The sequence below is a fragment of the Neodiprion fabricii genome, chromosome 6 (assembly GCF_021155785.1).
Source record: "Neodiprion fabricii isolate iyNeoFabr1 chromosome 6, iyNeoFabr1.1, whole genome shotgun sequence".
NCBI classification, from domain to species: Eukaryota; Metazoa; Arthropoda; class Insecta; order Hymenoptera; family Diprionidae; genus Neodiprion; species Neodiprion fabricii.
In genome coordinates this window covers 2,039,571-2,064,808 of record NC_060244.1, presented here as the reverse complement: position 1 = coordinate 2,064,808, position 25,238 = coordinate 2,039,571, and the positions used below count along the sequence as shown (strand labels likewise).

The window sequence follows — 25,238 nt, the reverse complement described above, 5'->3', positions numbered from 1 at the left end:
TGACAGGTTCGTCGAGATAATGGAAAATGGAACAAAAATTGATTCACCTTAATTCGGTTATCGGAATTGTCAATCGTGTTCTGGACTTTGTATCAACAACGGTCAATGCGAATATAATACTTTCACGATACACGGTGGTGTCACACTTTGTTATCAGGTCGTCGTTCAGGACGCGCAAAGATATCGACTGACAATATTCATTACCCCGAATCGGGCATGCGGCTCACGAGTGTATCCGAATTACTGTCATTGCTGAAAGATTTCAGGTACCGAGTAATCGTGACTCGATGGTACATTATTTTTTTTTTTGCAGAAATAAAAAACGGTGCTCCGGGTAACGAATTAAACAGGAATTCGCATTACAGATAGGTATAGATAGGAAAGCTACTCGAGTCATTGTGATCGGTAAAAAGAAAATGTCTATTTTCGCACGTTTACATGGAAGTTGTACAATCATCCGAGCGCCGCGTTACACTTTCTCTACGGAAACCTTATTTTTTTGTCAATTGCGTTGCGTCATGGTTTGACAATTGAGTACCCGCTAAATTGATGCAGCGATTCCTGCACCGAGCATGACGATAAAAATACTCCAAACATTGCGATATTCTTTTTTTATCTACTATTTTCTGTGGTAGAAGATTTTACGTTTTTGCGTCTGCGGCACGGACGGAGGGAGTGTGACCAAAGTGGTAAATAAATCAATTACGCGACCCATCTTAAAAACACAATGCAGTAATTCGGGTTTACCGATCTCGAGCGCCAAGACAAGACAAACTGTTTGCGCTTCTCCGTGATTTCTCGACCGCGGCAGAGTTGGAAGAGCGTAAATCTCGTACACGAGACGGAGTTGAAACGATAATTGGACGAATCGATCGATGGGCCGGATTGAACGAACCGTGGCGTTGTTACGTAACTTTTAATCGCTACAAAAACGTGTCGCCATTACGAAGACGAAAATGTGTATCACGTAACGGGCGTAGTATGAATGAGCAGCAAGTCGAGTCCTCAAGGATTTTATTATACTCAGAGCCTCGTGTCAGGTCGGAATTGAATGTTACGAATTTGTTATACCACGCATACCTACGCGTCTTAAACTCAAACTGCACCGTATCGTAAGCCGATGATAGTGCACGCGACGTGTGCCGCGGTGATTCAGCGGTGCAATATTTCCTCCAGCCTGTGCCAACCGCAGGAACGTTCGATATCGGAGGATTGGAAAACTGAGTGTGTGCAGCAAGCGGAAAGTAAAGATTTCTGAACAAACGGCAAAGCCTCGCACGTCTACTCGAATATCATTCCCCCCAAAAAGCCACGTATAAGAAAACATCCTCTCTTCTCTTGGAATTTGAACAAATGCGGAGATGCCGGAGCTGCCGTAGCTGCCGGATCTCGTCGGCACACATATCTCAAGGGTAGAATTTTCGAGAAAAGTACCGACTAAGGTCTGCGCCCTCCGGCACCGTTTCCGATCCGCGAGACTTTTTGATCCTGCGGCACGAGGAATTGGGCGAAGCCGCGCAGCCTCGGAGAGTATCCGCTGGTCCACGCACAGAGACATTCTACTATGAGTCTGGGGTGGTGGTTTCTGCAGGAAGCACGGGGGTGGCTGTCGAGTATTGATCAGGGGTACGAGCGGCGGGGACATTGCCTAGCGATTCTCGTCCCGGGTTGGGGGCGCGTTCAGGGATGAGGGCGATCAACGAGCCCTGCTGGGCGAGGGGCTGACGAAAGGGATAAAGGGACGGGGGGACGGAAGGCGAGAGAGGGAGAGAGAGAGAGAGAGAAAGAGAAAGGCCGGAGTCGGGGGCAGAGCGCAAAGCAAGCCGCGATACCGCGTGCAGCACGTGGTGTCTGAACAGTCAGAGACCGGCTGAGGAGATCCGTGGAGTCGCAGGGTCTCTCAGTCTGAACTCGGTCGCCCTCCGGCTCTGGCTCGTCTCTCGTCCTATCGCCGGTTCTTCCTAGTCTTCTTCGTCGCGTCGTCGCGACGGTCTCCTGATCGGCGGGTGCACCGAGTGAAATAAAAGAGTTACGTGCCCCAGGAGTTGCGAATCGCGTGTGGATCCACTTCGCGGCAAGGTTATACCGTCAGAGTCTTCGGTTTTCACACACGCCAGGAGAAACGGAGACTATCATCGACTTTGATGACCGGTAGGTGGAAAATTTTACTCGATTCGAGGAGGTCTGGTTTATTTTATTTTATTTTTTTCATTTTATATCTTTCTTATATTTTATTATTCTCCGCTTACCGAGAGTCAGACGGAACGTAAAAGCTTCGAAGTGTTATCTGTTAATATATTATTATGCTACAAAAGTCTGGTCAGTTGTTTTTTTGAACAATTGTCTTGAATATCACGGACCTACGGTATTGGAACTAATTGCTGATTCGACCTTCCGTCCGGCGAACAAATTGGGATTAATCAGTAATTCTGATTGTTCCGATCGATCCTGATTATATTGGTGATAAATCTGCGGGTGGGTGAACACCAGTTTTTGCTTATAAGGTAGACCAGTATTATATTGACGTTGAAATCGCCTTGTAATTGGCTGCGGTTTCGATTTCACTTGAGCGCGTTGCAATGGTATTGCCGTACCGTCACTCGCTGCGACGTCGTCGTCGATTCGACGTTTCAACCTTTCGATGAAAACGTTCAAAACGTGGAATTCCGCGAACAGTGAGTGAGGCGATAATTGTGACGCATCTGTACGGAGGAAAGAATTCGACGTACCTGTGTTATAAATATTCGCGCCGAAGATTGCGCCTGCAATCGCGTTGTATTTGCAGCATTCGAATCATCCCTGATAACGATCTTTCGAATCGATAACGAGTTTAACATCGAAGTCTAGTATTCACGTGCCGAATCGATAACGCTCACAATCGGTTCAAACAACGGTTTCACTTCTCAAGAGTCAAATTTTTCACATCAGAGGCTGGGCCGCTGCCGATAATCATGATCGATCGCAATCTCTTACCCGCAGCCTCATTTTCATCAGGTGCGCTAATTTTCTTATCTCACTTCACCGTTGCCGTTAATTTCGTAAGAAATTTTTTCGCTTTCTCACCACGCCTCGCAGCCGAGCTTCAGGATCGATTCAATTACGTACACCCATGTTTCTAAACAAAAGATCCCCCAGGGACAGATGTTTCGCGCCCCCTTCTACCCTCGCTTACACTCTCGTTCTCGCAACGCTCTCTCCGTCACACTGACTCTGGTACCATACGCGGTTACCATATGTTTGGAAATTAATAGCACGCCGCGGCAAAGTGGTCGTCGTTCGTACTCGCTTCTTTTCCATTCGATCGTTGGCCTGCGTGAGAGAATTTGTAAAAATTGTCATCATCACAGATTCGAGCCTAAAAACCGTGGGGTTTTACATCAGCTTTTAATTCCTCGTCTCCAGGCAGGCTAATCCGTCAGGCTGTAACGACGACGAAGCTTAAGCGAGCTTTCTTGGTGTTCGGCCCGTGACATAAAGTCATTAAAGAATTTCTAAGGCGTCGGACGACGGCCTCGTGCATGCTCCTCTCCTCTCCCCCTTTTCCTTCTCTCTCCCTCTGGGATTCGTACAGCAGCATGCGTAAAGCAGCACACGTCGTAAAGGTAGAGTTCCTATAATCGTTCATCGGGACGCTGGTAAAGCCGATACGGGTATGACTATGGATGTCTTCCGACCTGGTTTTTCAAATCATTTTGTCGATTCTTCTCGCAGAGAATTACACGCTTGCTTCAGGCAATGACCTGTCGTCAGGTTCCACTGTACAAGTACACAATTGATTTACAAGATAAGCTATGCAGAACGTACCGAAGCGCATTCGAACCGTGGTACGTGTTGTAGGATTGTCCGCGTCACTCGTCGACAGGCACATCTATCAAGATGAGCTTTCGACAACTGATAATATAATTGGGTATTCAACGTTAAACATCGAACGGTGATTCGGTTGTCAGTCACCTGAGGTGACTCAGCTACTCACCACCTCGATATAAGATCGATAATGTAATACGAACTTGGATGCTTGTTTACGGTCTTCTCCGTCTATTGTAATGAATAATAATGGGAGGCAATTAAGTTTTTGCACCAAAGAGAAAGGACGAAACCGTACATCGACTATCTGAATGAACTGACCATTTTTATTTTTCTCTTCCAATTCGGAAGAACTCCGGAATTCTCTCTTTCGGCTTTTCGCTCCTTACTCTTCCGGTTCTCCGTCGCGACAGATTAGTAGTAAGCATTATCAGGTATGGCTCGCTCCGGCGATGCGATGGCTTCGTTGACCGGATAGCCGTGTCTTGCGTCTACCTCGAGGAGTCGGGTTCGCAACAGTCCCCCGCACCGGTCTGGCCGACTCTCAGTCACGCTCCAAAAATGTCTTGTTAATACTCTACAATTATTATACGTACAGCTAACGGTGGAGCCCGCACGCTGTTCGTCTTTAATTTCTTTCCATTTCCACTCGCGGCGTCAAAACGCACCTTCTCTCTTCGTTCGATCCTGACATTCACCCTTCAATACCAACGAGCACTTCCTTACCTCAGTCTTCGCACAACTCGATCGTGAAATTTCGTTTCCTCGCGCGAGGTAGAAAAAGAGAGAGAGAGCGAGAGAGACTGACGTGACGGTACAGCAAGTGAGAAACGCGCGACGAATCGTTTATGAGGGATCGTAACATGTGTTCCGGTCAAGACTAGGTAACCATATCGCACACGTCAGGATTATACCCACATTTGAAATGGTAATTGAGATGGTAGAAGGCTCTTCGCTGCCGTCTTACGCTCTGTTTCTGCGGCTTAATCGGCTCACCTGTTACTCGCCTGTTAGAAGACCTACATTCCCTTTATTTTGATAGCACCTCATTCTCTCGGAACACCATTCCGTCCTTAATCTCTTTGAGAACCGGTTACGGGGATGTTGAAAAATTAGTCTCCACCAGTCCGAACCTCAGCAGCATCGACGATCGGTCGATTTCTTCGGTGTCCAGTGAGAGTCGAGCCTCTTCGACTTTTCCCACTCCTCGAAGATAACGCTCCGGTACCGTTCGCCCCGACATCCTTCAGGACAAAAGACGCCTGGTATGTATCTGATCTCGAGCAGCGAAGCACGTGGCCTCTCTGGACACGTGTTTGGTATCTTTGGGTTACACGAAGTGCAGCCCTGGAGGATATCTGGTTTCGTGTTCCTGTCCTAGGTTACTCCGCGACCCACCGCCGATCGTCATGTGCCGTCTCTTCTCGAGTGGCAACGTCTTGGCTCTGAATAAAGTGTAGGTGGCACACGAGGCCGTAAAATAAAAGGAGCGTGTTTTACGAGGGCGGGGCGGAGGGGGAGGAGGGGGACCACCTGACTAAATAGCCCAAGTATCCATGCACCGTAGGAACTCCGGTTCCAAACACCGAGCTCAAAGGCGTTGTTGTATTTATAAACCAGGGCCTGGGCTCCTCGAGATGCAGACGGTCCCTCCATCACTCGCTCTCTAATTCTCTCAAGATCAGACGCGTCGACCTGGTCCCCTTTGTTGAAAAACCCATTCTTACACCGGCCGTGGACGAATGGGAGATCAGAATTGGGGATGGAGGGGTGAAAAACTGTAAATAATGTGAAAAGCTTGTCTGACACGCTGTCGGTCCCTGATGTATACGCCTTGCTTCGGGATTAACTAGCCTCTCAACGCGGCGTAAACAAATGGATTAGCGACACTAATTCGTCTTCCCGCTTCTCGGTCTCCGGTTGGCGGCCATGCACGCGTGTACTTATCGTCGTGGTATTATGGCATATGAGGAGCCGACAGGTTTGCGGCTGCTTTTGTTCTGCCGCGTGTGGGTGAGTTGTAACGTGGGGGGAGGATGCGTAGCTAACGAACGCCGGGATGTTTTCCACTCTCGATCTCACCCCAGATTTTTTGAAATCAGAGCGACAAGAGTGTCACTGGAGGTGGTTAATTCGCGTGGAAATTAACGTCAGTTTATATGACGTGAGCTGGGATGAGGAAAAAATATGAAGACAAAGTAAATTGAGAACACATCGTGATGAAAGGTCAATTTATCTAGCTGGAGGAGGGAGAAGCGAGGGGTCAATTTAGAGAACGACTTACTTACGCAGGTATGACGCATTGCGCAATCGCTCCGTGGAATAAATTTACTTGGAAGAAAATGTCCGAGAAAATTGTAATCTATGAAAGTAATTGTTTGCGTTGTGTAACGTGTGTTTACCGACTGTCGACGCGGAGCAAACTCACGCCACTTGGTCTTGTTCTTATTATTAGCCACCGGCTAATGTACATTTTATTGTTTCGCTCTGACTCGTTGTTCCAATTGCCATTTGCCAATTGGATAAACTCGACTCGGATCGCGGTCTTCCGAGGGTTAACGAACATCTTTCTTCCCTGCAAACGCAAACGACGTTTGAATGTCAAAGAAAATTCTTACGCGGTGAATTTATCGACTATCGCAACAAGACGGTTGTTTCATTTTCACTAAAAACGATTCCCAATTTTTGAAAGCTCGAAAAATTCAGGTTATCGATTTGTACCGTCAATATTCGTCGGTAGGCGATTTTAGTGATCATTCTCAAGCATGTCGCTGAAAGCGATCACAAGATGGCCAAAAAGTGACGGGTTTAGTAAAAATCCTGACGTGTCGCTAGTTAATTATTTATATTCTCCGTTTGTCTTTGTAATGGAAATTATAAGGTATACCATGCGTCGGGTTTTTACGTATTTACGTAGACACATCCGAACGAATGTGACGTTTTTTTTTCATCCGCTTTGAAATCGCTGATATGGTAGACAGTCGTTAGTTAATTACTTCCTGGCAAATCGATACAAGCATACACACCATTATAGGCATTATCCGTATCCAAACGGGTGTAACACGACGGTACAGAGACGTTGCGCAACGATCATCGACGCGCGGCTCTCTAAAACGGCGAAATCTCTTCACAGGTTCGCTTTTACACCTACAAAGTGACTGCTCGAAAACTGAAAACCGTTGCTAAATCACGCATCCTGTTTCACACTTTCCGTCTGCCTAATCGCCTATATCGCATGCTTTTATGATCGTAAAAGGCGACTCGGCCTCGCGATTGAGCTCATTTTACTTTCCGCGCTGAAACCGCGGTGGCAAAGTTTTCACACACGTCGAACGAATTATTTCGCGAACTTGCTGCCGGAGTGCTAATTAATCCCGTTACCGGTCCTGCGCGTCTTGAATTGAACGCCGAGACGCGAACGGAGGTGAGCCTGGTTAAACTAATCACCGAATTGCTCTACGAAATTTTGTATCTTCCGCGTAAGAGAAAATTAGTCTTAGCTTAATTGGCGCGTGATTTACGTCGAAATTGGTTAAACGGTTCTCCGCTTACAGTCTGAACGCAATGTTCGTTTGTATTTGTAAAATCCGTAAAGAAGAAACTGAAAAATTGCGTACCGCATACGGGATATTTACGATTCGGAGAAGGTACCGTGCGGTTTCACGACGTCACGCGTCGCGACGCCCAGCCTCGTAGATTCTTTGAGTTCGCAGCGTCGCCGCCCACCCGCGACGTTCTCGTTCGTACTTGCATGTAACATACCAACGTGGATGGACGGTATTAAAGGTATACGCGGTGCGTGCCCGTGGAGAAGAGGAAAATACTCGTTTTCATTGAGATTTAGCCCACGCGGCTCTGCGGGCTGAAAGGAAGCCGACGCGAGGCGTCGTTACGATGCATCGACGCCCACGCAGAATCGCTGAGGAGCCGAGAGCAGCGTCGGTTTTCCTCTAAAACAGTCCGATCGATGCGTCGATCATTTCGCCAACGCGTAAGCGAAACACTAATATCGCCATCCTTACGATTACCGCGAGTACGTATCAATTACTCCGCGTGTCGACCCCGATCGTAACGCGTGCGTGTTTTTTTCTCTCACTTCCTCCGCTGCAATTTAAATTCAATTAATTCGCGTTGTTGATCTATCGCCGACGTAAATGGCACGCGTTATCGCGATCGATTCCCCCGTCCATTTGCATTTTCTTCTTGCAAACTCGAAGAACTGCACGTTCCGTACGATGTTATACAATTATTACATCGGCGCCGTTTCTTCCACGGATTGCCAGCTGCTCCATACCGCCGATCAATCTCATTTATTGCGGAATTTACAGCTAGCCAATGGTCGTGTACGAACGACCGGCAATTTATAAAACTCGTTGCGAATTCCCCTCGCGGCTCAAGCTGCTCGGCTCGATTCCAGGATCCATATAAATGCTAACGCGTATTTACCTAACCGCGAACTGCAGTTGCCATTAAATTCACGGTCTGTGATCCGTGCAGTGACTTCTTCAGCTAATATTGTATCTTCTTTTCTGCAACAGTGCAACGTGCTGGAATATTATACGTGCGCGTTGCGTTGTTATCCCTACGTTTGCCGGCGTGGGATATTGTCAATTTTTATAATCGAGGTAATTAAGGCGGACACTCGTCGTTTAATTTCGGTCTCCGTCGGAGCTGGAATTAAGTCGCATCGCGGTGGGTGATGCCGATGGCGTGATACCGCCAACGTATCGGAATACATTACGAGTAGCGATCCCGCGAATTGCGTTTCATTGTTATTCCCACCGCATACGCATCCCGCGATTCCAATTCGGATCTTACACTTTATGTTAATTTCCATCGGCGGCGGTAGCTTAATTCGCGTGGGCGAGCTGCGGAATATCGTCTTATGATAATCGACACAATTATACACAGCTTACGTTCGAATAGAAATGACATAACGTGTGTGCGCATTTCGCTCGGTCGACACGCGATAATCTGAAGAAAACATTTTTATACCGGTTTCCGAATTCAGTACGATAATATGGGAGAAAACGTCACCACGTGGGCGACTGAGATCGTCAGTGGCTGATATGACGACAGACTTCGTCGGAAGAACGCGAATTCTTCGATTTCTCGTCCGTCGTTATTCCGCATTCGTCCGCTTACCTATTTCTCTAATCGCTCAAGTTGAATGATCCCTGATCCCTAAGTGGGTCTCCGCCTTGCTCACATGCCGCAGGCCGTTAATTTACTCACGCATGGTCAATCGGCGGCGGCTGAATTCATTAATAAATAAATCATCTCAATGTAAACAACAACATTTCACGCCGCACGCGTTCCGCTCCGATTCTTCACGCCAATATAATTCCCTCAATCACGGAATCGCTCACCCGCAAAATTTCAATACAACACAGGTGTCTTCCCAACGATTACAGCGATCCTTTCATACGGTCATCGCGAAATAATTCCGTCCCTATAACAAATCCGTGCTCGCTCATCTATTACCTCCTCCGTAATTACAATTCCACGAGATTGAGAGAGAGAGAGAGGTTCGTGAGAAATAATAATTTTCAATCAGAGACACTCGAATATTGTCTGAAAAAAAAGTCCATCGTTTTGTCCAACAGAGCAATTGCATGATCCTATTACACAAAGAAGAAACAAAAATCGCGAAGGCAACAAACACTCGTCAAATTTCGACAACGTAGCGTAAAAATATTGCAACGATGAAACGCAGAAGACGAGAAATCGCGGAAAACACCGATCGGATCGGATTTGTCGATCGTAAGATTGACGTCTAAGGCCGTTGGCTGCGGGCTCTTCTCGCACGACGAAGAGTCGAGATGAGAAAAGGACACCGTAATAGCTCCTGATTTGGAAGTAAGTTTGCTCTCCAGATATGGCTCGCCGAATATCGTCTCAAGGATAACAACCAGAGGCGATAGATGCCCGGTGGCTGCGTGCGTTTCCTGAACAGACGAAGTCGCCGAGTCTTTACACGAACACTCGTAGCCTTAGATTCTTTAGCCAGCCCGACTTAAAGGGCCCCGGGTCATTCGTTGCAGGGTTAATTAATCAAGCCGTGACGAGGGAGCTCAATTTTCCACTTCTTCCAAGCACGGTCCGTTTCGAGGCTCGCCGCAAACGTTCGGCCCTCTCCTCCATGCAGCCATTGCCAGCTCTTCCTGGTCCTCGTCTCCTTGTTCGCGGTCCTCCCGTTGAATCGAGTTACATCACGAGACGGCATTTTTTACTCCATTAGCACTCGCGAGGACACCGAGTCGGAATGAATGAAGCATAGCTGCTCGATTCGTTCTGGGATCTCGGAAAATCTGAGTCCATATCGATTCGATTCAGTCGGACGCGACGGCTGAATTCTTGACCGCGATATTGCAATTCCGTAGCCTGTCCTACGCGAACGTCGGTAAATCAAACCCCGAGACAGAGTCGTTGTCGGACGAGCCAAGCTGTCCCAAGGTCCGCATAGGTAATCTTTTCGGTAGCCGTAATCATTCATCGGCACCTTAAAAGAAAACATGGTGCCCATATTATCCGGAGATCATTCTCCAGCTCTCGCCTCGGCTGACCACGTGGGCTGTTCTAGTATGGCTACGCAATCCCATCGCTATACGTGTTTATTCCCTTGTTTACGCGTCGAGTATTGCGTTACCTTAATACCTACAGGCGTCGTCATACCTTCCATTTGTAGGTGCTACTGTAGCAGTGCTTCGCGGTTTTTACGTACGTAGGAACGGGGCGAACCGAGAAGAGGAGGATCGGTGTCGAAGGTCAAGCGTGGGTCTCGCTTCTTCCACGATCGATTCTGGACCCCGACGTCATCGGTCGCGTGATCGCACGGCGAGTGCGTGCCGCCGGAGATTGATTTATGCCGCGGATCTGCATCTGTCTTGCGAATATTCTGCAACCGCGACCGCGATTTACCCGGTTTAATGCAAATCTTGATTAACGGCGGGACAACAAGGAGAGGGTAAAGCACCGCGGACAACTTCACACGCCTTTTTAACGTCGCCGGAATACTTACCAGCTTCAGTTGTCGCGCTCAGTCAACGGCTTGGTGCTAGTACCAACACTCGCGGCTGATTGACGCTGGTTTTCTCCCGCATTTACAGACACGCGACTGTCTCCCGATCCTTGGATGTTGGTTAATCGTAGAATGTTCTGGTTCGTCAAAGTCTGCAATTGACTTTTGCCTGAAAGATCCTTGAAGGACAATTATCCAGAAATAAGTCGAAATCGATTATTTCCTAGGCCTGTAACATTCGGGACTCGGTTCCTCGTAGAAAAATCTAAACGAGTCGAAATTCAAACCGTGCAGCAATCACTTCGAAGACCGCTCTCTAATTCCGAAGTTTGCGGGACCTCGGAGGTGTCGAGGCTCGTTCACACCGACTTACGGTCAAATTCACCCACACGCGTGAGTAGAATCCAAAGAGATATTTACCGCTGATCGATCCTCGCAGGCTTTCGAGTAAGGTGATAAATAAATATGCGATAAACGCGAGCGACTACCGTAGAAACGCGATTCGTGACGAGCCTCAGGAATCGATCGGGCACGCCGTAAACGTCGATTTGAACTTCTCATTATTTTCATCTCTCGTTGCAGATTCGCTTCCGAAGACGTCCAACTTGGAGCAAGGCGACTCGACGAGGTCGAAATCCGTCACGACGGCGCGCGTCGCTTGACCTAAGCACCTGCAGAGGTCAGGGACGAGATCGGGGGTAGAAAAATGTCGTGTGCAAATCGTTTCCCCTCGTCCCAGCACACGAGGTACCGGAGCAGCTGGGGTCCGACCTCGACCACCGTCTTCAACCGGGCCGATGTGCCGAGACCGTCGGCCGAAGAGGAGGAATTTGCCGACATTTACCACGAGCGCCTTCACTACGTTCAGGGTCGACAGCTGATCCCGCTGCAGGAGGATCTCGCCGATTGGATAAACAAGACGATCAGTGAGTAGTCGATTTTTTATTACAGAAATCGGAAATATTGGGGTAGAGAAGACGTCGAAGGAAAGAGATGAGGGCTCGAAACGTCGGGAAGTTAGCCAGTGGTTCAACCGGGTCGGGAAGTCGGTATCGGGGGTGGACTTTCTTCCAGAGGAGCTTTTGGCAGCTGCTCGTATGGTACTTGAGGTACTTGGCGTAGCGGCTATCGGGAGTTTCGGTAAAGTCGACGCCCGGTTCCGTCGATGCTTCTCGAAATCCAAGTTTTCCAAGCTACAAGTCAAATTCTCGATTAAACCGCACGAGGTGTTTATCAGATATTTCATACCTTCACCTACTGGCGGATAATGAGAGGCTCGAAACTGAGGAAAAAAGGCTAGACAGGTGAACTTTTTGCAAGTTTTGAAGTGCTAAACGTCTCCTTCTAAGAGACGGCGAGAGTGATACAAAGGCTGAATCGCTGCGAGCGTTTCACTGATGGCTCGATCAGAGTGCGTTGTTCAACGTGACAAGAGAGTCTGACATATTATTGTTTGATATACGACACACGTCATTAGGCGACCGAAAATAGATCTTGTAGACCAACTTAGTGCGGAATAACATCCTCGACGTTGTCCTCAGGCTTCCAGTAGCCTTTGGAAAACGTTTTTGAGGTCACGGAGTCGCAATATTTTGAATCAGTCAAACCTTAAGCACGCTATTGCCGATTTGTTTCATCAGTTGGGTGACGATGAATGAATTGTACGTCTCTTCAGCGCGACGAGCTCAATTCTACGATTTGCGAATTGTTTGGATTCAGCCTGTCACGTGTCGTGTTTCTCGGTCCGCATTGATTAACGTGGGCTTGTCAAGCCAGCACGTCACAGGAGTTGGTAAATCGTGCGTAATGCGTTGATTGCGAGGATCGAGGAGGAGCGAGTACGTGCTTGAAACGCATTGTACGTTAGACCGTTTCCGAACTCGATGATGTCACATGCGGTGGTGAAGGAGAGACGGAGAAGAGTCAAGCTAAAATAGCGCAGAAGGAAACGGACGATAACTACGACAATTTCACGCCTCGTTAATCGCCCCGCACAGTATCATTAACAATAACGTTGACGTATAAAGTCGATGGTTTCACTCGTCATCGATACTCCTTGTCGTAACTGAGGCTGTAACCGATATTACGTTGTATGTAAACCGGGTGAAAACGAACGAATCAATCGAAGAACATCGATGTACTTGGGACGAGGTGAAAACCGTGTCGTTCCTCAACCATCGACTCATCGTTAGCGAACAATGGAAATTTTCCTCTCGAAGCTTTCGCTCTATCGAGCGATCGGCACGATCCTCGACGCGGAGCTTTCATCCTCCAGCTTTCCACCCTCCATGGACGTGAGCATCGATAGCTGTGCATGCAAAGCCCCGCGGCGTTGACGAGGTCAGCGTCTAGTTCCGGAGGGTGAAACGACCTCGTTCATCAAATTATAGGATTTATAACCAGACACGGGATCCTCGACCCCTGACCGATTTCCGCGTCCGTCTCCGGGCGATCTATCCACGATCTAGGTGGCAACGTATTCCGTTACCTCATACGATAGCCAGGGTACCTGTACTTGGCGGGGTTCGACAAAAAAAAGACGAGAACGTCCTGGTGGTCCAATTTTGATAAAACCAGCAAAATTGTTTTGCCCTGCAGTTTTCCTCTTCGTTTGCAGAAGCATCACCAGAAACTGTGCAAACGACTTTCAGCATCGTCACGTCACGTATCGGTTTCTCAGATCCAATTCCAATTCGTCGTGCTCTCTTGGCGTATAGTGAAGGGTGTGCGACAATGCGCGGCATGAATACGTACAATAGCATGTATACTACAAGTATGATGCATAAGTAGTGGGATAGGTGTTTGGTTTATTTTCACTAGTTTTTATTGTAAATCGCATCACGTGTTATTATGTAGCTCCTAGGTTCTAGGTTCTAGGTTCTAGCGTGCATTATACCGTGTTGTATTATGTCACAACCGGTGTCTGCGCATAATGCCCCCGTCCTGCCGGAGTCTTTTACGCAACCGTATAAGACTCAACGTGGAAATATGCACGCGTGACCGTAGACAATGTGAGGGGTGGCTCCATGCGCATGGGCTTGGATGTGTTCGAATGCGGCCTTTTATACAGCGAGAAACTTTTATTACAACGCACCGGAGTTTCTCTCTTACGTTTCATCGGTATGCGTATATACATATAAATGATAAAGAAAATCCTGTGGGAAAGACTCCTCAGGCGATACTTTCGAACTCGTGTAACAGCCATTCGAATTCACGACATCTTACATCAGCTGCTTTATACTCTGATTTGCAACCCCGATATCATTTGACCCTCGCGAAGATGGGAACGTTTTACATTCGGCGTCTCTAAGTAGGAAAGAAATCGATGAAAGTGATAGAAGTCTACTGGCAGCTGAACTTTCGTAGTTCAATTAATTACATTCCACGCTTGATTCTATTCCATTTACTTTTCTGTATGTAAAATACGAAGAGGAATGTAAACGTATAAATCTCTGTACTTTAAAAAATCATTCCTATCGCGATGACGATTTTCCACTTATTACTTACATTCTCCATTACCGCACAGCGTGTTTTTTCTCCGACTTCTCAACCCAGAAGAAGTTTCGTTTCTACGTTCGATCGACGAACGTTCCGACTCTTCGGAACTGCGAATATCGATGATCGTCGGATGGCGCTTGTATTGCGGATCGGATCGCGTAATCCCGATCCTCACCTTGATACGTTACACACGATATTTATCAGATCGAGGCCGACCGGCGCTGCTGGACCCGCGAAAAGGCGCGTGTTTGTATCTGGTCTGGTTTTCTCGGGGCCAGAAGCTGGCTGCCGGTTGCATACGCGTTGCGTGTACGCCATGTACGTCCATACATAGATGCGCACACACACCTCTAGCCTGGGTAAATATATAGCCGAAGCATATACGTTATACATACATACGACATGCAAGTACACACGTGGCCGCCATTCGTCCTCACTCCAGTTTCCAAATATGGACCCAATGTATACGCACCGTGGCATACAAATGTACGTTATAAGTACATGCACACGTATACCTGCATGTAAAACATCGCGCTCATACTCGTGGAACTTCGCGGTGTCCGTAATTGTTCCGTCAACCTTTTGCCGAGGTCCGAATATCTCCGAGAATCCTCCGGTTCTGCATCGCTGGAAAGTGTCTGATAATTGGAATAACTCGTCAGGCTTGCGTTCAGAAAATGGAAAAGATTAGCTTACCGCTTGAGAGGTTTCTTGGTTTCTGCTTACAGGGGGGGGGGTGAATTTTTTTTCCAGAGTCGCAGGTATTTCTCTCGAATTTCTTATTCGAGCAGAATCGGAAAGTCGAGTGATAAGAGCCGGCTGAATACGCTTCGTCGCATCTCGCGTCGTTCGTCTCGGTGAATGCCGGACGTCGCGACGTTGAGTCCTAAACGGTTAATTATTAAATTATATTGTACCAACCGAGAGATATCCGGTCTCCACATATCGCGACGGAAGTAGGAATTATGTAGGCCAGGTCGTCCACCCCTACACGCGGTCGGCGATGACCCTTTGTGTTCGACTTCGAGAATCCCTGCCGCGTGTAAACATTCTCTCGATGACGAATTTGACAGATTATTCCTTGTTCGACGTAAATCACGACGAGATCCAGGTACCTCAACGACTCTCTCTCTCTCTCTCTCTCTCTCCTTCCCCCTTACCCCGCAAAATGTATGACTCGGCTGCGTGTGAGGCGCGTGCAGCAGGCCGGTTATAAAATGAAAAGCCATATCGATCCTGCAGGGGCTGCACCGTGGTTGACTCACCGGAAGTGGCGCTCCTCCCCCGGCAGGAGTTCCGAGTCCTGCAGCGACTTGCCGCTTGTATCAAGTTTTGGTAAGTCCACCACGATTCTGGCGTACGATCGCCGTTTGGCCAGAATTTCAGAAATTCAACTGCAGATTCGTCCGCTCTGTGAAACATGCGGTTAATGGATAATAGACCGTGACGCTCCGCCGTCCGTGAAGCGATTCGCCGATCAAAGTTGGGCTTTATTGTTGGACAACTCTTGTAAAAAGTCGCCGAGGAAGTGTCCCGGGAGATTTCACTGGTTCCCGTATTTTCGAAAGTGTATCTTCGGGCGACTTGTACTTTTTTTCAGGTCACGGAGTTCATTGTAGAAGCGAGAATGGAAGGGGATTGTTTATTTACTCTGTCACGGCTACGTGCTGTTTTGATTAACGTTATATTTTTGCACTTTCGAAACATATTGACCTAATTTATACATGATTTTTTCAATAAAACCAAAAGTTGCTTGAAATTCGACATTTTGCTTACTCGTGAGACTCGATTTATTTCGGTTATCATTTTTGCCCGAATGTAAAGGATCGCTGTGTCGATTATAATCTCTAAGATACCATTATCAGTCCAAGACGTAAGTTTACAAAGAATTATTCTCAAGCAAACAATTTTGAATACAATGCAAACGGGTCAAGTATTTTATAGAGTCGATACCAATCTTGGAAAGTTTTTAACAAGTCTTTGCCAACCAATAATATCCAATCCGTAGACGCGTTTCGCTACTTTTCCCAGGTATGGAAACTCCATACGCAGCATACACCAAGTACGACCATACCTTTTTTCTCCATGCTCATCTCTGACCGAAATCTCACCTTCAACGGACCTCGTTGTTCATCAGATCCCAAAACCTCGATCCAACCGACGGTAGAAAATCGTTTTCGAACCAACAACGCGAGCTATAGCAACAACCTCCGATACTCGACAAATGTCACCGAGATCCCACACAATGTAGGTACAGCAGTAGTGACGCAATCCTGACGTATCTACACACGTGCATGCATATCGTGACGTGTAATGCGCAGATGACTTTTCTAGAGTTCGTTGTTCCGGGTGACCGAGATCCGGAGCCCCGTCACTCCGTCGTTAATTCCGTCGCGACGATCCGCACAAAAGCGTGTCGTGCTCTCTTGCGTACCTAAATCATGGCTTTACACGGCGAACTTGTCCGCGTGACGTCCTGGATCCTGCACGCGGCATGGTTGCACCGCAGACGTAATAGATTACACGTATAATAGCAATGGGCGGGTCGGGGCTTCCCGACTGTTAAAGGAACTAGTCACGATCGGCGACTCGGTCACGACTCTCGGCCGGCGGCTCCTTTCCTCCCAGGTAAAAAAAGAATTAACTATATCGAGTTCGGAAGTCGAGGCACATATTACGCGTGGATGCGGAACACGCGGGACTTGCATCCACGATATCGGTTGGAACCGGAGGGAGCGACGGCGAAATCGTTCTTCCAAGCGTGTATGTATAAATAATTAGGTAACAAAGTTGGGGAACGTTTCGTAATTTATATTTATTCCAGTCAATGGTCTGGACCCGAGGCGTAATTACGTCCGGGTAACAACGTGCAATAGCGTGCGAGCTTAATCGTCCGTAACTTCGATTTGACAGAATTACGGCGCACACATCTATGCGTTGTACACGCGTGACGTGAAAATGACGCAACGACGCACGCACCAAAACCGACTTGGTCAAAATTATTCGACGCGTCTTCAGAGCTGTGGAGTCTGACCGCTTTACACGTTTCGCGCTACTCGTGTTCGTTGGTCCTGAAAATGTCCTTGAATTTCGCTTGCCCTTCGAAACTCCTGGAAATTGTCCTCGAACTTTTCTTGTGTCTTGGGAATGTTTCATTTTTAACGTTCTCGGACAACCTGAAAATTTTCTTGAATTTGTAACGGCTTTTTTACCGATTACCGCGTGCCGTGGAATCGCGGATCCTGGTGACGAGCGGCAAAGCGACCGAGAATCCTTGTATACGCAATGAATTACGTACTGAAATTAATTCGAGAATTAATTTTCACACACGTATGTGTGGGTGTGGCATAAACGGACCGCATCGCTGCACGCACGCGAGAGAAAACGCTTATGGATATACGCGGCGTTGGCGTTTGTTTTACCATCGGTCCGACGAATTGTTATTATAATTAATTTGCATTGAGTGAGTGGCGTCGATATATCGTCATGCTCTTTAATTAATAGGTGCAATTCGCAGGTATCTGCTGACGCCTTATACGTAACTTTGTCTTTTCATCTGCCTTTGATTATCTTTCGAAAGATTTTGTTTTCAACCACTGACGAAAGTTGTTTATTCAGTTCCGAGATTTCAATTTCGATATTTTATTTTCAGGAATCAGGCTAAAATTTCATCCACTGTCAAAGTGCAAGCGATTCTATTCGAGTGATTTTTCATTTTCTCTGATCGTGCGATTGATGCTTATTTTCTGAACATTCGGATACTCTGGCAACTAAAATCAAACCTGTTTTTGAACTCAAAATCGCGCGAAACCTAACGATAAGTTGCTGACGTGCACGGATAAAAATAAAATGCAATTTTCTTTAATTTTTAGATGTCGACCACATAACGGGTGAGAATTTTTTCGACGCACTTGACAACGGCGTGATGGTGTGTCGCTTGGCAAGAGTGATTCAGGAAAAAGCGCGATCCGCAGTTGATTCCGGTCGAGTCAAGGGGGTGAGTCGAATACTTTTACTTATACCTTCTGTACCCGACGATTACGCGTAAAACGCGTATCCCTCCCTACCTATCGAACCAATTAGCAGCTCGAAGCATTGTAGGAACGCTGAAAAGCTCGACTGAACTTCGCCAAATAAGTTGAAGGCTTGGTGGAATTCAGAGGCCTTCCACTTTTCACGATAATCGATCCGACTCTTTCCATTACAGACTTTTACAGCTTCGGTGCAGCAATTAGCGGCGAGAATTCGGGGCGGGGTTGAAGTTCTGAATTTGGAAAGTTCCGAATACGCCATATTTAAAATTTATTGGTGGCGAAACTTCAAATACAGAAATCAAACTTCGACGAAACATCAAAGTTTTGAATGATATACGAAACCCGACAAAGTGGGAAAGTCGGAAACCTTAAGAATTTGAAACATTGAAATTCCGAATGATCGAAGATTTTCAGTTCTGTCAATTTTTGGCTCGATGAAATTTCAGCGCATTGATCTTTTTTTGTTTTGGATTTTCGATATTTTTACGTTCCAAATCCTGGTCATTCCGATTTTCGGTTTTTCTGATTTTTTGCACCCAATCGTTGAGTAAATTCTGCTGCGTCGAAACTTTACTTTTCGGAATTTTGCATTTCGGGACTTTGAGTCGTCAGGTTTCCGACGCCTCGCAACTTGGTTGTTTTGTACAACTTTGTACTCTTTACTTTAAATTTCGCGACCAAATAATTCGGTATCAGGCGCTGTCGGAACTTTTTAAATTCAGAACTTGGAAGTTGGATCCATCGAGTCGTTTAGCTCGGACACGATAGCCTGAAATTTTATTTCCACGTCAAATGAAGTTTGCTTCATAAAGATACCATTATTAATGAGAATCTTTACAGGATATCCACAAATTGTTTAAAATTACATTCGTTTCGTTTCCCCGACAGCCAGTTCCAGTGATAAGAGGCCGTTGCTGGGAGAACGCGGCCAGGCGGAGTTTCTTTTCGCGAGACAATATGGAGAATTTCATCCAATTCTGCCGGCGTCTAGGGGTGCACGAGAACCTCCTCTTCGAGAGCGACGACCTCGGTATATAACGCGGAATAATTCCGTCCACGTCACGCTTCACCCTCCTCACACCCTCAGCCGCTGCAGTCGCTCCGCACCCCTGTAAAAAGAAAGAAAAAAACGAGCAAACAAAAATCGATAAACAAAACAAACCGTCCGTGTATTGCAATTCCAGTTCTCCACGGACAGCCGCGCAACGTTGTTCTCTGCCTCCTGGAGGTCGCGAGGTTGGCCTCCAGGTACGCCCTGGAACCGCCCGGGATCGTTCAGCTCGAGCGGGAAATCGCCGCCGAACAAGAAAGGGACCTCCACTGCCTTTCCGACAGCGGAATATCCCACAGCAGTCTCGTCTCTTGGCAGTACCAGTCGCCATCCCCCGCCCCCTCACCCAGACCCCCGGTCGAAACCATCAAGCACAGCAGGCAAGCTTGCGAAATACATAAGAAATTATGCGAAACCATCTCCAGGTCTACAAAAGTCGACGCGTCGATCGATCGAATCCAAAACAATAATCGAACGAATCGGTAAAAATTAATCGATTGTTTTGGATTTTTTTTTGACACCGCGCGTATAAAACCACAAATTTCCTAATTTTCAGTACGTAGTACTGATTGCGGAAGAGTTGTTTTTTTTTTTTTTTTGATAATTTATTGTTATATAAATATAAATATAAATATGGCGTATAAATTTGGCGTACAGAAAAGACAACAGATTCAATTTTCCCGATCGCATACCTTCGGTTGCACTGAAAACTCTCTGCCGGGGTTGAAGAAGCGATAAAAGGGGCACGAAGCTCGTTGCCACGGCGGTTGCTAAGGGCTGGATGCCACCCCGTGTGGCGTGTGCAAATGAGAAATAAATCATGAGTAGAAGCTGGTTATGATAGTCTGGTCATTTAGACGGGTAAGTAGGTGTACGGTGTACAAGGATCGAAGGTTAGGGGTGCATTTTACTCTATGGGCGGGGCGAAAATCTCTGCAGGGTTTACAAGAAGCGAATAAATAATTTATCGCGCGTGTCGAGAAGTTTTTATTCTCTTGACAAATTGTAAAATATCTCGTCCATTTCGGTGTTTCAAACCCCCGCGACGAAAGGGGAGGCGTGGCAGGCAGCGAAAAAATTTCCCCACGCTCGCATAGTTGAGAGATTAGCAAACCACACCGCAGTTTGTTTTTGCCTGTACAGGGCTGCGCATTACACCCTTCCTGCATCCATCCGCCTCAATCGCCCATCCGTAATGGAGGGTTGGCGCGTTTCATTAACGATATTAAAGGGGCAGCTATACCGCAGTCACGCCGCGGGGTGGTTTTCATCCCTTAACGCAGCCCCTGCTTTTCGTCGTCGGAAAACCTGCCGCAGGAGATTTATCGCCGAGGCAAGGGAGCAAGAATTCCAGGCAATGCGAGAAGGAGAAAAAAGCGAAATCAACAAAAAAAAAAAATAATAATAATAATAATTATAAAAAATTTCGTTCACGAGTCACCAAAGACGTTCTTCTTCCAATTTCACGGTACTGCAGCTCGACGTCCGAGGTGACGGCAACTGCTGCGAGATGGCTCGACCCAAATCCCGTCCCACCCGCGTCGGACATGCGGAGGTCCGTCAGCGATAACGGACCCACCGGAAGTGACGGCGTTCCGAGCGACACCACCGAGGACGACTGGTCTCGGGGGAGCGCCGAAGACCCTGACGAGGTTCCGTCACCTTCGATTTCACCATCCCCAACACCCGCCGAACCGCCCGAACATTCCGGTCCGATCACGGAGCTGGATCGCAAGGTAATTCCAGTGTAAATTACAGTTTTTTTTTTATATCTAACAGCGCCGGTCAGCAATTATTCGATTTTTGTGGGTGACGCGAAAGCTCGCAACTGATTATGTCGGGAATAACACTGAAAGAAATTTTTAGTTGCGGTTATCGCTCGGTCCTTAACTATTTTCATTTTTTACCACATTTTTTACCTTTTTTTGATTTAGGGTGTTTTGTTACTTACTGCAACTAACTAATCGGTATTTATAATAGAATTAACTGGTAGATTATAGGTACATCAAAATTAGAAACCACCTTCCTTGCGACATAATTTCGTTGAACAGTGTGGTAGGGAAAGTTGCGTGTGGATTTTTTTTGTCTCATATTTGAGTATACTTTAGTTTAGGGTGAAATAATTTTGGTGTTTTATTTTATCGAATTTTACTACGATACGACGTATATCGTTCAGGTGCGGCGGGCAGCCGAAGCCGTCCAAAGACTCTGCCAGTGTCCGTCCAACAAATGTTCCAAGCTGAAGGTGCGCAAGGTCGGAGAGGGACGTTATCACATCGCCGGTCGGAACGTCTTCATCAGGGTGAGACGATACTAAGATGCGAAAATCGCGAAAATCGCGAAAAAGAAAGAAAGAAAGAAACGCGACTAATTATTTTTGAACGACGACCCGCAGCTCCTGAAGGGGAGGCACATGATGGTGCGCGTCGGGGGCGGCTGGGACACCCTCGAGCATTTTCTTACGAGGCACGACCCTTGCCAGGTGAGGGTACTTAGCCGCGAAAGCACGCCGCCGCCTCACAGCAACGGTATCACCTCCGCTCCATACCTGCACATAAGGGCAAAGTACCGCAGCCCTCCACCAGAATCACTAGCCGGTCGTTAGCCTAAGCCCGCAAGCTGCACCAGTGCCTAGATATATAGATTAACTGTAACTATAATACATACATATTATAGTATATTTTAACACCTCACATCTCTATTCTCATACGCAAGTTAACGCATTTCACTATAATCCCCCGAACGTATATTTCATATATTTTCCGCCAAGGCGAACCGTCCGAACTGATCGATCGATTTCGATTTTCCAAAAATTGGAGCAGAAAAATTGATCGTTTCGTTTTCGGCGCCTCGACCGTTTATCCCATACGTATAATCTACCTGTAATGTCTACGTAGAATTAAGCGCATTCACGTCGCACGGCCATTCTTTGTATAACACGGAGGAAGAGGGGCGGATCCTCCTCATTCGTGCAAGCTTTAGTGTTTAAGGTACGAGTCGCTTAATCGGTTGGGGATAATTGAGATGCGGTGAATTTATCACACATTTTTGGGCATGGTGTTTTGTACAGGGGTGGTTGGAAATTTTGATGAAAAAAAAAAAAAAAATGACGGAGTTAAAGAAACATGACCAGCGATCGTTCACGCCTAAGGAGAATTTGATACGTTTGAAAATCCAGGTCCGGAAAATCGTCTCTCTGTTAACTCGACTCTCAAAATCTCGACCCGTTCACAGGATGTGAAGAGGAATAACAAAACAATTATTTTTTTTTTTTGTTTTTTACGGTGTTTAATTATCGGAAGTCTCCTGACTCTGTCTCGTTAAGCTCCGTTTATAAATGCGAGAACTTCCGCGAGGCGAGAGTCAGGAAAGGTGTAAATGCTGACGGATAAATCACCGTGTATGTATAACCGTTTCTCAATCAACGAGAGAAGAAACGGTGTTTTACAGAAAGAATACTGTCTCACTTACGCGATCCTTTGATTTATACAATTTTTCTTTTCGGTTGATTATTTTTAATTCGGGGTAACGATAACGAAAATTTGAAGAATTTAAGAAAGAGAGAGAGAGAGAGAGAGAGAGAGAGAGAGAGAGAGAGAAAGAGATTCTTACGCGAAGTTATAATACCGTATAAAACGGATTTGGTCATCGTTCTTCATCCCGCGTTTATTTTCATGCTATAATATTAATGTAACTTAAATTAATGCACTTTTATGTACATTATCTGCAGCTCATGTGTCACTTGCACTGCGCAGCAATTACCGCAATGATATTGATATTCGTTTGAAACTTATATAATATGTATCATATACATATAATATTATATGCTTAAATTTACTAACATTTACCGCAGGGTAAGGGCGAATTGATTATGCCTACAGCACTTATGCACGAAATCACACAAATGTATATTTGTCGGAGTCGCTTGGGGGGGTGGAAGAAAGATTTCCAGCAAATCGAGTTGGAATATAAAATGCCAGAAGTTGTGACTGGATTACAAGAAAACTTTATAAATTCGGTTTGCAAAGACAGTTGTTAAAGTACAAAATCAAATTTTTTTACGGTCACGTATTGCGATTCGATTTAGAAAACTTCGACATTTATATCATTATGTATCTTCCACGCATATTAAGAGGTATTTATTTATGTACTCAAATATACGTATATTTACTTACACATATACTTCATACGCACGAGGCAATTAGATTATCGCGTTTACGTTTCAAATTGGTACGTAAAATTTTTTCACTTTATTCATGCAATCTGCATTTAGGAGGATTGAAAGATTTTTCGACATAGTATGTAGGACGTCTTCGTCAGAAAAATTTAAGTGGAATCTGTTTCATGCAGACTAATGTTGCACCGAATCAGAATCGTACTTAATCTTTTACTCTTTTTTTTTCTGTAGAAAGTGAAAAAATTTTTAATATTTTTCACACATTTAAAATAGTCCAGTTTTCACACAATATGAATGAAAATTGCGTAATTAGCGAGTTGCAATAGACTAGAGAATGCTCAGAAGGAAACCTCGTCTGTAATACGTTTTGTATTTTTATACGAAAGACAATTAGAAGGAAGAAAAAAAAAAGAAGAAGAAATTAGTTGAAATAGAATGACGAGTTCTTCGCTAAATGCACGGTATAATGAAATATATGCACAGAAACGCTATTCAATTTTCGCACGCTGTAACGGAGAGGCGCAGATATGGTTACTCTGTTAAATTTGCAGAAATACAAGAGCAATGCACTGTGCAGCAAAGGGATATCAAAGCAAAGAAATCCTGCGAGACAAGTTATGTCGGCGCGTTGAAGCTCGAGTCGAAGGATTGCAGTGCGGTAATGATCTGTAGTTAATTAACTGCATCGCAAAACCTGATGCGATATAGAGATTAACAGTAATAACTGTATATTTATTAGCTAGCAGCTGCTCCGGATCTTCACGTGTATTATTAATTATTGATTATCTCCTAACGATAATGAAAAACTACGTTTGCAATTTACGAAAAATCAATAAACTCGTAGAGAACACTGATTTTCTCCATTGCAAGCGTACGTGCAATTTACCTAGAACTATAATAGATCTTATTGCCATAATATGAATTCTAAGATTATTATTATTATTATTATTATTATTATTATTATCATCATATATACGCATTAATTTATGAAGTTGACACAATTGTACGCATAACGCTTTGTACAATGTTTACTCGTTCCTAAGTTCTTCCGCGCGTAGAAATATGAAAAATTAATAAAAATTCGTTCGTTTGTAGATGTGTATAATTCACGGTTATCGATGGCGTAGTTGGAATTCTTTTTCTTGCTGTACCGAGAAATCTGATTATAAATTATAATGTTATACCTATGCAAGCGTTTAAATTAGTCACTTAAATAGATAAAGAAAACACACGATTGCCAGTATTCCGTAGAATGGATGAAACCGTTGATTCCTTTTTTGTTGGTAAAAGTAGAGTTGCGCGCTAAAACACGTTGCGAATAATCGAAATAGAATGTTAGTTTTTGTTTTTGCAATTTTTAAATTGCACCTCATTAAATTCGTTAATCACCGCAAGATGCTTATTTATACAATTACAATTGTGCATAGCTCGATAAAATGTTATAATAAGTTAATTAACCGACCGTTTTACGTTATACTTATGTTGTATAATACTTGTTTGTATATTATTAAAAAAAAAAAAAAAAAAATGACGCTACACAAATGTATGTTCATATAACTGTTAATTTTTTTCTTCTGTTGAGTAATAAAATATATTTAATTAAGTGATTGATTTGATAATAATAAAACTGACTAGTTGTGATGATTTAAACCG

The 25,238-nt window shown here is 45.5% G+C and overlaps 1 protein-coding gene across 7 annotated transcripts; it reads left to right on the top strand.

Moving 5' to 3' along the window:
* Positions 1 to 1,814: 1,814 nt before the first annotated feature.
* On the top strand, positions 1,815 to 25,235 carry LOC124185591 (growth arrest-specific protein 2-like). Of its 7 annotated transcripts, XM_046576472.1 has the most exons (11): positions 1,815 to 2,151; positions 11,408 to 11,751; positions 15,566 to 15,658; positions 18,196 to 18,320; positions 19,246 to 19,387; positions 19,542 to 19,788; positions 20,552 to 20,746; positions 20,886 to 21,144; positions 21,585 to 21,710; positions 21,804 to 21,890; positions 24,137 to 25,235. In XM_046576472.1, exons 2-11 carry the CDS (start codon positions 11,532 to 11,534, stop codon positions 24,215 to 24,217), a joined length of 1,575 nt encoding a protein of 524 aa, XP_046432428.1. In that variant the 5' UTR covers positions 1,815 to 2,151; positions 11,408 to 11,531; the 3' UTR covers positions 24,218 to 25,235. The 7 variants fall into 7 exon arrangements, with proteins under 7 accessions (XP_046432428.1, XP_046432426.1, XP_046432429.1 ...); XM_046576470.1 differs by having other exon boundaries at positions 21,804 to 25,235; XM_046576471.1 differs by lacking the exon at positions 1,815 to 2,151 and adding an exon at positions 10,630 to 10,965 and having other exon boundaries at positions 21,804 to 25,235.
* The last annotated feature ends 3 nt before the right edge of the window (positions 25,236 to 25,238 follow it).

What these genes read in the sequence shown, in the direction of transcription:
- LOC124185591 (XM_046576470.1), top strand. Translation starts at nt 11,532, where the DNA reads ATGTCGTGTGCAAATCGTTTCCCCTCGTCCCAGCACACGAGGTACCGG. An exon ending in ATTCCGGTCGAGTCAAGGGG is followed by an intron (nt 18,321 to 19,245) that starts GTGAGTCGAATA and finishes TTTCCCCGACAG; the next exon opens with CCAGTTCCAGTGATAAGAGG. An exon ending in AGATTTATCGCCGAGGCAAG is followed by an intron (nt 20,747 to 20,885) that starts GGAGCAAGAATT and finishes ACGGTACTGCAG; the next exon opens with CTCGACGTCCGAGGTGACGG.